A 14,025-nucleotide genomic window follows, 5' to 3' on the forward strand; every position below is an offset into this window, starting at 1 on the left:
CCCCACAATCGGACGATACCACCCTCATTTTCCCAAGGCTCAGAGAGGTTAAAGGACTTGCCCAGAGCCCCGTAGCTCCCAAAGGGTGCCTGGATACCCTCCCAGTTCTGTCTGGCTTTAAAGCCTCCCCAGTGCACCAGGACTTCTTACCGCGTTTGGACACGTGGATAGCAAACCTGCCAATGCCAAGTGGAGAATCAAGATTTTTAATTACAGCAAAGGAGAGGAAACCCAGATACCCCACAAATAAAAAGGCAGATGCTACTTGAAAATAGCCCCCCGAATTTGGAGGTGAGAAGACAGAGATGCTATTTGTAAGTTATTTGATACGTTAAACAAAAAAAACCTTTTCCAGCCAAAAACTTTTCTGGAAGAGAAGGTTTATGGAGCCGTGTGCTAGCAGAGAAAGGCCAGATCCTGGACACGCAGTCTGAACTCCAGCTGCAGGCCTGGATGGAAAACACAAACATGTCCACTGTCCTGGAGCTGACAGGGCTCTTTTTTTCTTTTATTTCAGAGAGAAAGGAAGTGGGAGAGAGAGATAGAAACATCAATGATGAGAGAGAATCACTGAACGGCTGCCTCCTGCACGCCCCACACTGGAGATTGAGCCTCAGCCAGGGCATGTGCCCTGACCAGGAATAGAACCTTGACCTCCTTGTTCATAAGTCGACGCTCAGCCACTGAGCCACACCAGCCGGGCTGACAGGGCCCTTTTATACAATGGGTTCCAGGAAGAAAACATACGTTGTTTGAAAAAATTTACACTGGACATAGATAGGGGGGCAGGAAAGGGGAAGCAGAGGGAAGTTCTAGGAGAGGGGCTAGTTCCTAAGGAAGAAATAGTTCCTGCCTCGGTACTGTTGTGGTCCCCAATCTGGAAAGTTCACGCATAAGCAGGGTGCAGTGGTGCCTGGTGATCGGCTGTTTATTATATCTTAGATCACCACCTGGAAGCTGATTCAATGTTTCAACATCCGGTCAGGAATGTGGGCAGTCTTCTGCTGGAGTGGGCCTGAGGCTCTGTACCAGATCCCCTCTTACTCCTTGCTCCTGCCCTCCAGCCTGCTGTAATTTAAGGCAGGACGGCTCAGAATCTGTCTCTTGTCAAATCCCTAACAGTAAGAAAATGTACTTATCGTTGAGTTTATACAGCTGCCCCAAATTTTGTTTTTAGAGAATTTAACCAGGTAAAGCTCGGATCTATTATTACATATAAAGTGGCAGAGCCATTTAATATTTTCTTTGATAGTAAAAAAAATTGGGAGACACTTTTTAATTTGGCTCTAAGTTCTAAGGAAATAATTTCAGCAATTGGAATTTTAAGAAAAAATAATTTAAGTTTTTTAAAATATATTTTTATTGATTTCAGACAGGAAGAGGGAGAGAGGTAGAAACATCAATGATGAGAGAGAATCATTGATCGGTTGCCTCCTGCACTCCCCACAGTGGGGATCCAGCCCGCAACCAGGGCATGTGCCCTGTCTGGGAATTGAACCGTGACCTCCTGGTTCATAGATCAACGCTCAACCACTGAACCATTCCGGCTGGCAGAATTTAAGAAAAATTTAAAAATTTTCTACCTTTGGGAGTCCAACATGGAAAAGGAGCAGGAGATCCTGAACTTCCATGCATCCCCTGAGGAGCAAAGTGGGGGAGCCTCTAAAATTGTCTTCTTGTCGTACTGACTGTACTCAGGGCCAGTACACGACTCAGAGATGACATGTCTCTCAGGGACCCCTCTTACTTCAGAAAGCCCTCTGACCCGGGCACGTGCCCTGACCAGGAATTGAACTGGTGACCTCCTGGTGCATGGGTTGACACTCAACCACTGAGCCACACTGGCCAGGCTGCACTTCAATATTTTAGCAAAAATGTCATGAACACATAAGGATGTGATAAAAAAAAAATTATCAAAAAAATAATGTTGGCAATAGAGAATGAAAATCAATATCGGATTTTATGAGGTACCTCTGAGTGAAAAGACAGCAGATGGTTAATATTCATTTTTATAAAAGAAAGGAAGGAAGGAAGCCCTCTGAGCTCGCCAGGTCCAGCCATCTGAATAACCCGGCCACACGGTGACCAGCACACCTGGCTAAGCCTCTGCCATGGGTAGTAGAGAGTGTGTTGGTCTTTTGGATGTTACCATGCACCCGCCTCCTGCCAGCACCTCAGAGCAGTCTGTTACCTGTTGGCCCAGGGCAGCGGCCAAATTCCCACCAGCACTGTCACCAGAAACGCCAATTCTGCCTGGGTCCACCGAATACTTCTGTAAGACTTCTGGCTGCATGAAATACTTTGTGGCCCGTACAACATCGTGAATTTGCTCAGGAAAATAAACCTTTGGAACGAGCCTGTATCTGTGAAGACAAAAATGAAGACATTTAAGGACATCACAGAGTCTTTAAGGCCATTTGAAGTTCAAGGAGACACTGGTTCTTTTGATGCCAGAAATAAACAAGTAAGGAATTGAATAGAAAAATAAATCATTCATTTTCTTACAAATCAAGTACTTAGTTTTAAAATATAATGATTTTATATTATCAATAATTCTTCTTCTTCTCCTTTTTTTTTTTTTTTTTTTACTATCAACCACCAAATCCAAACAAACACTTACCACCACTACCAATGCAGAAACAAAAGTAAAAAGCAGCTGTCATGCCCTAACCAGTTTGGCTCAGTGGATAGAGCGCCGGCCTGTGGACTGAAGGGTCCCAGGTTCGATTCCGGTCAAGGGCATGTACCTTGGTTGCGGGCACATCCCCAATAGAGGGTGTGCAGGAGGTAGCTGATCGATGTTTCTCTATCATCGATGTTTCTAACTCTCTATTCCTCTCCCATCCTCTCTGTAAAAAAAAATCAATAAAATATATTTTTTAAAAAAGCAGCTGTCAATTATTCAGCTATGGATAGAACCACAGTGGATTTGGAATTTTATTCTGGAAGTCAGCATCCCATTCACAACACCTCTGGTTTAGAAGATGATTCAGCAGCATTAACCACTTCACCAGTCATGTTTAATGAGTCCATATGGGATTCTTCATGATAGACTTGTTAAATGTAGTAAAACCATACTCCACTGAAGAGGTCGTACCAGTCTGACATTACGAGCAGCACATTCACTCTCTGGAAGGCTTAAACTAAAGTGCCAGTTGTCAACCAGCTAAAAGGAAGCCAAACTGCCAGCCCGCCCAGGGCAGGCCCTCTGAGGCACCTCTGGGCTTCTCCTACTGCCCTTCTTTGCAAGATCAGAGTCCCTTTCTGTCCCTACTCTGTGTATTCATATTCCCTTAAGGGTCCCCCAAAACCCTGTTTTTGTCAAATGCCCCATGCCATCTTACAAATCCATATTTCGTAGTCTCATCTTGGAGAGTTCTCTCAGTCTCCACCCTCCTTCCTTGCTTATTAATTCTTACTCATCCTTTAATCCTTACTCTAGGGTTTGGCCTCCTCTGGGCAGCCTTTCTTGACTATTAACTCCACTTGCTTATGGGGCTGAGCTAGCTACTATTCCTTGATTACTTCTATGTGCTGGGGTATATTACTCATCTTGAAATGATTTCTTTTGATTATGATGTGTCTTGGTGTGGTCCTCTTTGGATTCCTTTTGTTTGGGGTTCTCTGTGCTTCCTGGACTTGTAAGTCCATTTCTTTCACCAGGTAGGGGAAGTTTTCTGTCATTATTTCTTCAAAAAGGTTTTCAATATCTTGCCCTCTCTCTCCTTCTGGTACCACTATAATTCTGATGTTGGTACACTTGAAGTTGTCCCAGAGGCTCCTTACACTATCTTCATATTTTTGGAATCTCTTTTCTTTTTTCTTTTTTGGTTGGGTATTTTTTGTTTCTTTGTATTTCAAATCTTTGACTTGATTCTTGGGATCCTCTTGTCTGCTGTTGGATCTCTGTATATTATTCTTTATTTCAGTCAGTGTATGCTTAATTTCTAGTTGGTCCTTTTTCATGTCCTCCAGGGTCTCACTATACTTATTGAGGGATTCATTAAATTTATCGGCGGTTTCCATAAAATTCTTGAAAAACCTTATAAACGTGGCCTTGAACTCGATATCCAGTCGTTTGCTTTCCTCCATTTCTGCCATTTGTGACCTGTTTCTTTGTCTCTGCATTTTGGCTGCTTCCCTGTGTTGATAGAGTGGCCCTGCGCGCCAGGTGTCCTGTAGGGCCCAGTGGCTCAGCCTCCCCAGTTACCTGAGATGGACACTCTTGGTGCACCCCCTTGTGGGCTTTGTGCACAGTCTTGTTGTAGTAGTTATGCCTTGGTTGTTGTAGGATCACTGGGAGGAATTGACCTCCAGGCCAATTGGCTGTGAGAATCAGCTGTGTCTGAAGTGGGAGAACTTCTGTGCTGAAGACACCCTTTTGGGGCAAGACTTGCTTCGGTGGGGCTTTGGTGCTCACTGAGTCTGCTCCCTGAGTGTGTCCCTTATGGATCTGAGGAGTTGCAATCTGGATGGTCCCCCTCTGACCACTGGGTACAGTGGCTCCTGGATCTAAGGAGGTGCTAATTCAGCCTCTGCCTGAGGCCACACAGCAGGAGCCACGAAGAGGCTCAGCTGTGAAGCAATGCAAGCCGCTGCGGGGCCTTGGGCCTTCTCTTGGAAGTTCCGGGTCTGCCTGGCCCAGCTGCAGTTAGGTACATTCACATGCAAAAGCCTCTGCCGCAGCCTGGGTGGGGCGGGGTCTCAGGGAATCAAAGGGCGGAGCAAGCAGCTATGGCTGATTCTCAGCCCAGCCCTAAGGAGTCGTGCGTCTCAGTGACCCGATAATTACTGCAAGCACCTCTGAGGGAAAGCCTCCCTCAAGTTCACCCGCTGCCCGACAGTCCAGCTTCTCCCCGTATGAGTCCTGGGTCCCCAGAGACTTCCCGGAACCGGAGTTCAGAGCAGTCGGGAGCTTGTGACTCCCTCCGGATTCAAAAAGACAGCCGCATCCTCAGGTGCCACCCCCTTTCTGCGTGCGCGAGCCGCCGTACCTCTGCACTTCACCTCCGCAGCTCCTCTGGCTCTCAGTGTGCTTTTCTTTCCTTCTAGTTGTAGAATTTACACTCAGCCAGCCTTCCTGTTGTTCTGGATGATGTCCGCTCTGTCCTTTTGTGGTATTTTTCAATTGTTGTGGGAGGCAGCAATTTCCCGGTGTTTATCTATGCCGCCATCTTAGTTTCTTGAAATGATTTCTTTATGTATTCCTCTAAAGAGTGTGTTCGCTGATATCAGGGACTATGTTTCGTTCATCATTGTGTCTCCTGTATCTATCAATGTGCTAGGCAATAATCATCCATCCAGTAAATCTTTTGTAAGTATTAATATACCTTCATTTTGCAAATAGAAAGCACTGAGGCACAGACAAGTTACTTAATTTGTGAATAAGTCCAACACATCAAAACAAGGCAGACTGGAAACCACTTAATTAAAATCTAATACTTTATTACATGCATATATGCATAGCCCATGGACATAGACAATAGTGTGATGAAGGCTCAGGATGAGTGGGTATAGGGAGGAGGAGGTCAATGGGAAAAACAACAAAAACAAGGGGGACATCTGTAATACTTTCAACAATAAAGATAAACTTTTTAAAAATAAAATCTAATAGTTAAGAACTCAGGTCTTTTGATTTCCATTTCAAATTAGCATTCTTATTTTCAGAAACTAATCTTTCCTAAGCTACTCTATATAAGGCCATTTATCTCCCATATAAAATCCAATTATTTAACTAAATATCTTCACATTGAGTTAAATAGCCAAATATCTTCACAGTAGATAGTCAAATGGACAAATATTTGTGAAATACTTTGACAAACAGAAATGCAGATCTGGTCATTCAGGAATGACTACATTAAACAACTCTAAGTGCAATAAGAAATTACCTCGGTGATTGCCTTATAACAGATAAATTAAATTTTCTGATTTATTTCTTACTGTTTATATCTATGGTGATTAAGTAATATCCAAAATGGTGTTTTTTCTCCAGTTGATTTTCATTAGTCTTAAAGCTACTGCGGTAACATTCCATTGGTAATAATTGGTGAAAGAAGTATAATGATACCGTTTTCTCCACTAGGTGGAGACATCTCACAGGGTTCTGGGAGGAGATCTCAATATTTTAACTCCAGTATTACAGCAGAATTCTTAATTCTTTCAGTGAAATAAATACAAATGCACTTTATGACTCAAGTTGTGAAAATAAAGGCTACTTGGTCTCAGGAAGATTCCATATATCATGATAAACTATTTTCCTGGTGGGCCAGGATGTCAGAACGTATTCTACTAACCCACAAACATGAATTCAATTTTCAGATGTTGTTTCACAAAAGGTCCTAGTGATTTTGAATAAAGAGAAAATGGGTAAGCTAAAAAAAAAAAAAAAAAGGCTCTTACCTCAAATCTTATCAGCCAGTTAGTAACTGGTTCAGATTAAACATGCTTAAATAGGTTATGATAAAAAGTCTTTCCGGCGCCCATAAAAACCTACCTCCCCACCCCTCCCTTTACCTTTGTTCAAGCTGGAAACATTCTCTAATTTTATTCAATTAAGAAGGGGCACTCTTTGCACAGACTGGGGACTACAGTGAAACTAGATATCACTGAGGTCACCTCGTGTAAGATGAGCCTTCAAAGGAGCTTAAAATGGACCAGAGGAGCATAACAAAAGTTCTGTTGTATCCAGACACAGGAAACTGAGAATCAGGAGGAAATTTATGAGTGGTGGAGCCTAAGAAAGCATGTGTAAATATATGTATTGCCTGTTTGGGTTCAAAGCTATGTCCCTGCAAAGTGCTGAGAGGATTCTGCCTTTTTTTTTTTTTTTTAATTTAAAAATTATAGGTCTTGACTAAAAGCACCTAATGAATTCTAGCAAACAGAGTCTCAATTTCCCCAACTCACTGCAGGGATGGATGACTCTGCAATGCCAGCGTTTGCCTATCTACTACTGTGCACACCTCCCACCAGAACAAACTTTACTGTATACTCAGGGATGAGGTCTAATCAAGTTAATCAAGGTGTGCACTCTATAAGAGTCATGTTCCTGCTAGGCGAGCACCTCACCACGTGCTTGGCAGATGGGTTTCACTTGAATCTCAGAGCAAACCTGTGGGTTTAAGGATGAACATGGGAGGCCCAAGAAGGATGTGTCACTTGTCTACAACAGCTAGTAGGTGGCCAAGCTGTGATCTGAATTCACACAGATTTCAAAACCCATGTGTGTCATATTCCCCCTTATAAAGTATATTGTCTTGAACACTCACAAGCTTTTACTAATGTGCGTGTGTGCTCTCGCTACCCTGCCAAAGCAGTAAGTTCTCAAAAATGTAGATTTCTGCCCGGCCAGAATGACTCAGTGGTTGAATGTCGACCTATGAATCAGGAGGTTGAAAGGGCGAGGGCTACGCCCTCCATCTTACCCCGGATCCTCCATTTGGGGGCAGCAGCCATTAGCCATGTGCTCAGCAAGGAGCGTCTTCCCGGAAGCCCAAGCCTCTGCTAGCCACACCTAGGATTTCTTTAAACTAACCAATGATAATCAAGGCAAGTGCGCGCCATAGACACAACCACATCCTGTGTAACAAGACCCAGACTTGTGCCTGGCCAATCGGCAGGGCCCACAGTCCTCTCTCCTCCCCCTACTCCAACCCCCCTATAAAACCCCTCTTCCCACAGGGCTCTCTCTCTCTCTGCCCCCTGCCGCTGCATCAGCGAGTGTGGTCGGGGAGCTCGAGCTAGCTCGAATAAAGACTCTTTTTGCTTTTGCATCGGACTTGGCTGGCTCCCTAGTGGTCTTTTGGGGATCCTGAAATCTGGGCTTAACAAGGTCATGGTTCGATTCCCGGTCAGGGCACATGCCCTGGTTGCAGACTGGATCCCCAGTATGGGGCATGCAGGAGGCAACCGATCAATGATTCTCTCTCATCACTGATGTTTCTATCTCTCTCCTCCTCTCCCTTCCTCTCTGAAATCAATAAAAATATATATATTTTAAAAAGTGTAGATTTTTGACACCCTAGAACATCTCTCACGATTTCAAGGGTTTTGCAATATTCTCAAAACAAGCCACCAAGCACAGTGTCTGGGCACAGGGCACATCTTGTGGATGAAAAAAGGGTGTCATAATAAACTGGAGGCCCAGTGCACAGAATTTGTGCACTGGTAGGGTCCCTAGCGGTTGCTGGCCGGGTATTCCCTCCCTTCCCCTAGCTGCCTGCCACCACCACAGCCACCCAGGGACTTATTCCTGCCCAACCTCACCCCCCCGCCAACCCTGCACCCTGATCAAACTCCCAGATGAACTCCCAGTTGAGGGGACAATTTGCATACTACACTTTTATTAGATAGGATCATAAATCCCTAACTGGGCAAGTCATGGTGGGTATCGATGGCCCAGGCATATAACTTCTTTAGTTTTTAAGCCAGCCCAGGCCATTGTTCTTGCGGCATCTAGGTTAACACATCTTTGAGATGCCAGAAGAGACCCCTGGAAGGTGTAACCACCCTCAAGACAGCACATAATCTTGTTAACTACCCTGTAATCTAACTAGGCCTTGCTTTCTCCCACGTTCCTGTCATCTTTCTTGTATTTCCTCCTGAATTCCAAATGCATAAACGAAACTGCAAAGTAACACTCTGGAGCATCGGACATCTTGCTTCCTGGCAACTGCCATCAGTTTTGGCTCAAATAAACACTTATAAAAATTCTCTGCAGGTTTGGATGTTTCTTTTGTTGACAGTCTTTAGTAACATACTTTTCTTTCCTCCCAATACAATTTTAAAGATTTACTTCTTTTACATATAACACTATCTGTGGTGAGAAAAGTAATAAGCCATATGGCTTTAACAACATAAAAACAGAGTGTTCCTAACCCACCTACCCGTCTGGTACATCTCCAAGGATTCCGCTTCCTGCATCCTTATGCATAGCTCAGTTTCAAACTCCGTATGCACCGTGGGATAACCCTGGGAGCTTTACAAAAACACTGAGCCCCTCTACAAAGCATCCCAATTCATCTGATCTGGAGTAGAGCCCAGCATAGCTATATTTGAAGAAAAATTCTCCCAGGCAATTCTAATGTGCAGCCAAGGTTCAGAAATACCACCGAGTCCAGCCACATGGAGAGTCTTCTCTGAGCCAGGTCCTAATGCATTGATCCCTCTCTGCATTCCCGATGCCCTCCCCTCCCCCACCCAGCAATGCCTCATCAAATGTTCTGATCCTTTAAGTCTCATTTCAAATAATTCCACTTCTTCCGTGAAACCTTCTGAGAGCCCAGCCAAAAGCAACTCCCTCCTTCCTGGAAGCCCTACAGGTCTCCCTGAGGAGACATCTCTGGAAGCAGATGGAAAGTCAGGATGACGTACTCAAGAGCTGGATGGATACCCACCTGAAGTGGGCAGCACCCCCTTTATTAAGGGTCAGGGAGTTGGGATAGTGCTCAGAAAGACTGACAAGTTGCTCCTTAAGTCAGAGGCCGGTGCTGCACACAAGCCCAGTAGTTCCCGTAGTTGAAGGGAAATGTAAGTGGCTACAAGCCTGTGGAAGTTGAAGCCCTGAATGTCACTATTGTTCTAGTGACACTAACGCGTTCTCCCTCCAATAACCCCACCTGGAAACACTGTGTACAACCTTCCACTGCAGACAAGGACACCGAGTGCTCTTCATGTACTGCCAGTTAGGTGAAAGGTGCGCGTGACATTCCAGAATGAAATCATACACCTATGAGATCCGGCAGGTGTGAGATAAAAAGCTCACTCCTTTTTTTTTTTTTTTCCTTTTTTTCCTCCTTTTCACTATCTCCCAGGAGGAGCTCAATAGATTCATCTTGTGAATACAAAAAGGTTATTATTCACCAGAACGGTGTGGCTCAGTGGTTGAGCGTCGACCTATGAACTAGGCGTTCACGGTTTGATTCCCAGTCAGGGCACATACCTGGGTTTCAGGCTCCATCCCCAGTAGCGGGGTGTGCGGGAGGCAGCCTATTGATGATTCTCTCATCATTAAGGTTTCTATTTCTCTCTCCTTCTCCCTTCCTCTCTGAAATCAATAAAAATATATATTTTAAAAAGGTTGCTGTTCTCATTTATAGAGAAGGTCTCTTCAACAGATCAATAATTGCATCCGTATTGTGCTCTCTGTGAGAGACATCTCCAGAGGAAGTCCATTCCCCTAACAGAGAAAAGCTTCCTTTCCATTAAAACAGAGGTTCTCAACCTGTGGGTCCCGACCCCTTTGGGGGTCGAACGACCCTTTCACAGGGGTAGCCTAAGACCATCAGAAAACACATATATAATTAAATATTGTTTTTGTGATTAATCACTATACTTTAATTATGTTCAATTTGTAACAATGAAAATACATCCTGCATATCAGATATTTACATTATGATTCATAACAGTAGCAAAATTACAGTTATGAAGTAGCAACGAAAATAATTTTATGGTTGGGGGTCATCACAACATGAGGAACTGTATTAAAGGGTCATGGCATTAGGAAGGTTGAGAACCACTGCATTAAAAGAACCTACACTAACATTGCACATGTGGGAGCACTGGGAATGCTTGATCATTTATCTTTTCATTCTTAAAATGTGGTTAGTGCATGAAGATTGGGGAAGGGTCCTCCTTTCTGGTTCTCCTCTCAAATCTGGCCCCTGGATAGAGCTTTGATGTATTTATGGTCCTTCAGCAAAAGGAGAGCTGAGGTTAGCAAAGGCTCGGCTGACTGGGTAAGAATCGCATCCACAAGAACTGACCCGTCAGGATGTGACACCAGAACTGTGATCCATGCCCAGGATGGGATTCTCTGATACTCCCTTCACCAACCAAGACTTCTGGAGTCCTATCTCCCTACACAGCAGGGAGTTCCCCAGACTCTCCGCCTTTATCTCACTGCCTCCTCCCATTCAGATGCAAACCTCCCCTTTCCCCTCAAAGGTAAACAGGGAGCCAGAGCACGCCCCCAGGTGGCTACGGAAGTCTAAGCAGGTTTGGTGCCTGGTCCTTCTGGCGTCCTTTCTCTGTCATTTCAGAAGCTAAACATAGCTCTAGGGTTCAGGCGTGGGTTAAGTAGGCTCCCAGCCCCCTGTGGTTTGCAGTCCCAGGTGCTCTGTGGCCGCAGAGCAGGCTTTTTGTAAAGCTCCAGTCTCCTCCCCTCCCCCAGAAATTCTAAAAAAAACACACACAAAACCACAAAAGAGAAACCGGTGGATTTTTGATAGTAGAAAACAAAACCAAAAAGCTTTAATGAAATGTCTAAAAAGGGGATTCACCAAGTTAACGATAGTGAAGAGACTAAAAGGACCTACTTCTTCCAATAAACCTTTCCCCTTGTTTTTTTTTGTTGTTGTTGTTGTTTTTTGTGGGTTTTTTTTTTATGGTTCTGTTACTGCCACCTGACATCTGACGGGATGGGAAGAAATCGCCATCTACAGAGGGGAGTTTATGAGTGTAGTAAAGATTTCATTGAAAGCAAAGCACAACTTGAAAGTGTTTTCCTCATCCAAGAAAGCAACGTAAGTGCTTTCCAGAGCTTAACAGAACTCATAGGATTAAATAAAACGTATTAAATAGAATTTAACAATATGCTGTGTTAGCTTACATTTTATCTTTTTAAAAAAAGAAACTAAATCTTCCTTTTCCCTCATTTTTCATGGTTCTGGTATTGTGTCTGATGATATAAACTATAGGTAAATAGATACCATCTCTTAAGAAAGATACCATATTCTAGCTAAACTGCAGTGAATGTTGTGAAAATAAGTTTATGAATATAAAGTAGGACCTTCCTAGATCAGATAAGTGAGGGTACATCCATGTATCCTTGGTATTATAAGTTTAAAAGATAAACGGTTTCATTTATTTAACGAACACGTATTGGGCAATGGATATGTAAAATAGTGGAGTGTTGTGGAAGCTACTGAGTAGAAGGCACAGCCTGTTTTTATACCTTGCGGCCTTTATCTACATCTCCCTTGCTGGCTCAGTCCCCAGAACCTTGAGCCAGTGCCAGCAACATGAACTGAGCAGTTCCAACTTCTGCTGCTCTCCTCATGAGAGGGGATCCCATGGTCAGCCGGCCCCCAATCCTTGCCTACCAGCTTCCTCAGAGTAAACCTTCCCTCAGGCCTCACCCCAGGTGAAGGAAGCTGTGACCCACCACCACTCCCGTGGGCCTCGAAGATAAGGGAGCAGCTATCTTCAGACAGCATTCCTGCTGGGGAAGGTGGGATTCCCGGAAAGCCGGGGCCCACGTCTTCCCCAAGACTCTCAGGATCACCCACCTTTAATTCTTCTTTTCCTTAGTCATCATCAGAAGTATGAGTCCCTCTATCTGTCTTCTCTCATGTTTTATTCCCTAAATGCCCTCTGCCTCCTCCCCTTCCTCCCAAGCCCTCTCATGACACCACTTTGGACCTCCAGGGCCAACTCATTTTGTCTAACTAGGTTCTACTTGTCCATAAGACCTCGATTCCAAGATGACTTTATGACACCTTTTCTGACCCTTCAAACTGGGGTAAGATCTTACCTATTGGATTCCTCCATTACTACCTACCTTCTACTTCACATCACTTATCACACTTAGCATGACTTGTTCAAGGTTTATTTTCTCACCTAGATTTTATTTTCTCCCCTAGATTCATGAGGGCAGAAATGATGGCTATCTTACCCACATTGTATGCCACCAGAATTTAACCTAGTAACTGGCACATAATACGGATTCAATAGATATATATGGGATAAAAGAAAGAGGAAAGATATAGCAGTGAGAGGAAATATGTTTTCAAGTCAGATGATACTTTCCAAGAGAAATATCATGATCATATGATACTGGCTATCCCTCAACTAGAGCATAGGTTATGCAGATCTTTGTGGGCTGGTTGGCCTGGAGCCTAAGCATCTTAGCTCATCATTTCTGTGAAGGAAAGTGCTGAAAGTTCCAAACATGTGTTGGTAAATAAATTTGTCAGTTGGGCCTTTCCATTCTGTGGGCTACAGCACTAAGCCTCCAGACCAGACGATTGGTTCTCAACCTGTGGGTCGCGACCCCTTTGGCAGTTGAACAACCCTTTCACAGGGGTTGCTTAAGGCCATCCTGCATATCAGATATTTACATTACGATTCATAACAGTAGCAACATTACAGTTATGAAGTAGCAACGAAAATAATTTTATGGTTGGGTCACAACATGAGGAACTGTATTTAAAGGGCCAGAAGGTTGAGAACCACTGCTTCAGACTGTCTCTAGCACCTTTGGGTATCTGAAGCCCTTCTATCTCAATTGTCCAAACTGACTCTCCTGACAACCCTCTGAAGTCATTAACCCAACTCAAAGTATATTTGCCTCACATACATGTGCTAAGCCTTGTGCTGGGTGATGGGGACCCAAAGAAAAGAAGGCATGATTTCTGTCCCAGCAGCTCACATTTGCGACACACACAGAAGAATCCTAACCCCACTTTGCACCTGAGGTTAAATGACTTGCCTGAGGTCACGCAGTCATGAGTAATGATAATGGCCCACAGCTGCCATGCCTCCCAGCTGATAACTTCTGGAAGCTACATTAGGCCCTACAGAAAGTCAAAAATGGAAGTGGTCCCTCCATGTTTTAGTTCTTAAAAAAAAAAAAAAATTCTTCAAAAACATCTCATCCATCCTTGTGTGTTTGATGATAAACCTGAGAACACCTGTTTTACTTAAACCAGATGCTGACAGGTGGGGAAGGGCGTGCCGGAAGAACGCAGGCATGCTGCCAACTGCTTATATGGAAGCCCTGGAGGGTGAGGCCTGGGTGGAGAATCCTCATGGTGCCAAGGAAAGCAGGGCCAACTTTCTTCCTTCCCCCAGGCCGTTGAGGAGCTGGGGCTACACAGGAAACCGCGGAAGGGGCTCCGAGGCTGGTTCCCCAGCACCGAGCTGTGGGACCTCGCTCCGTACTGGGGCTCAGTGGCTTACACAGCCCTGGTTTCTTCTGGCCAGCTGCCCGGGCCAGATGACATAATCACTTAAGTGAAGGTTCCT

General features: G+C 44.4%; 1 protein-coding gene across 2 annotated transcripts in view; it reads right to left on the bottom strand.

The window, feature by feature from the left end:
* The window catches only part of NCEH1 (neutral cholesterol ester hydrolase 1), a 70,089-nt gene that overhangs the window by 5,199 nt on the left and 50,865 nt on the right, over window positions 1-14,025 (bottom strand). For both annotated transcript variants that reach the window (XM_059687053.1, XM_059687054.1), the window contains exon 4: window positions 2,192-2,363. In XM_059687053.1, the coding sequence (XP_059543036.1) occupies window positions 2,192-2,363 (172 nt within the window). The remainder of the gene's footprint in view (window positions 1-2,191; window positions 2,364-14,025) is intronic.

This window comes from Myotis daubentonii, chromosome 3, assembly GCF_963259705.1.
Source record: "Myotis daubentonii chromosome 3, mMyoDau2.1, whole genome shotgun sequence".
Lineage (NCBI taxonomy): Eukaryota > Metazoa > Chordata > Mammalia > Chiroptera > Vespertilionidae > Myotis > Myotis daubentonii.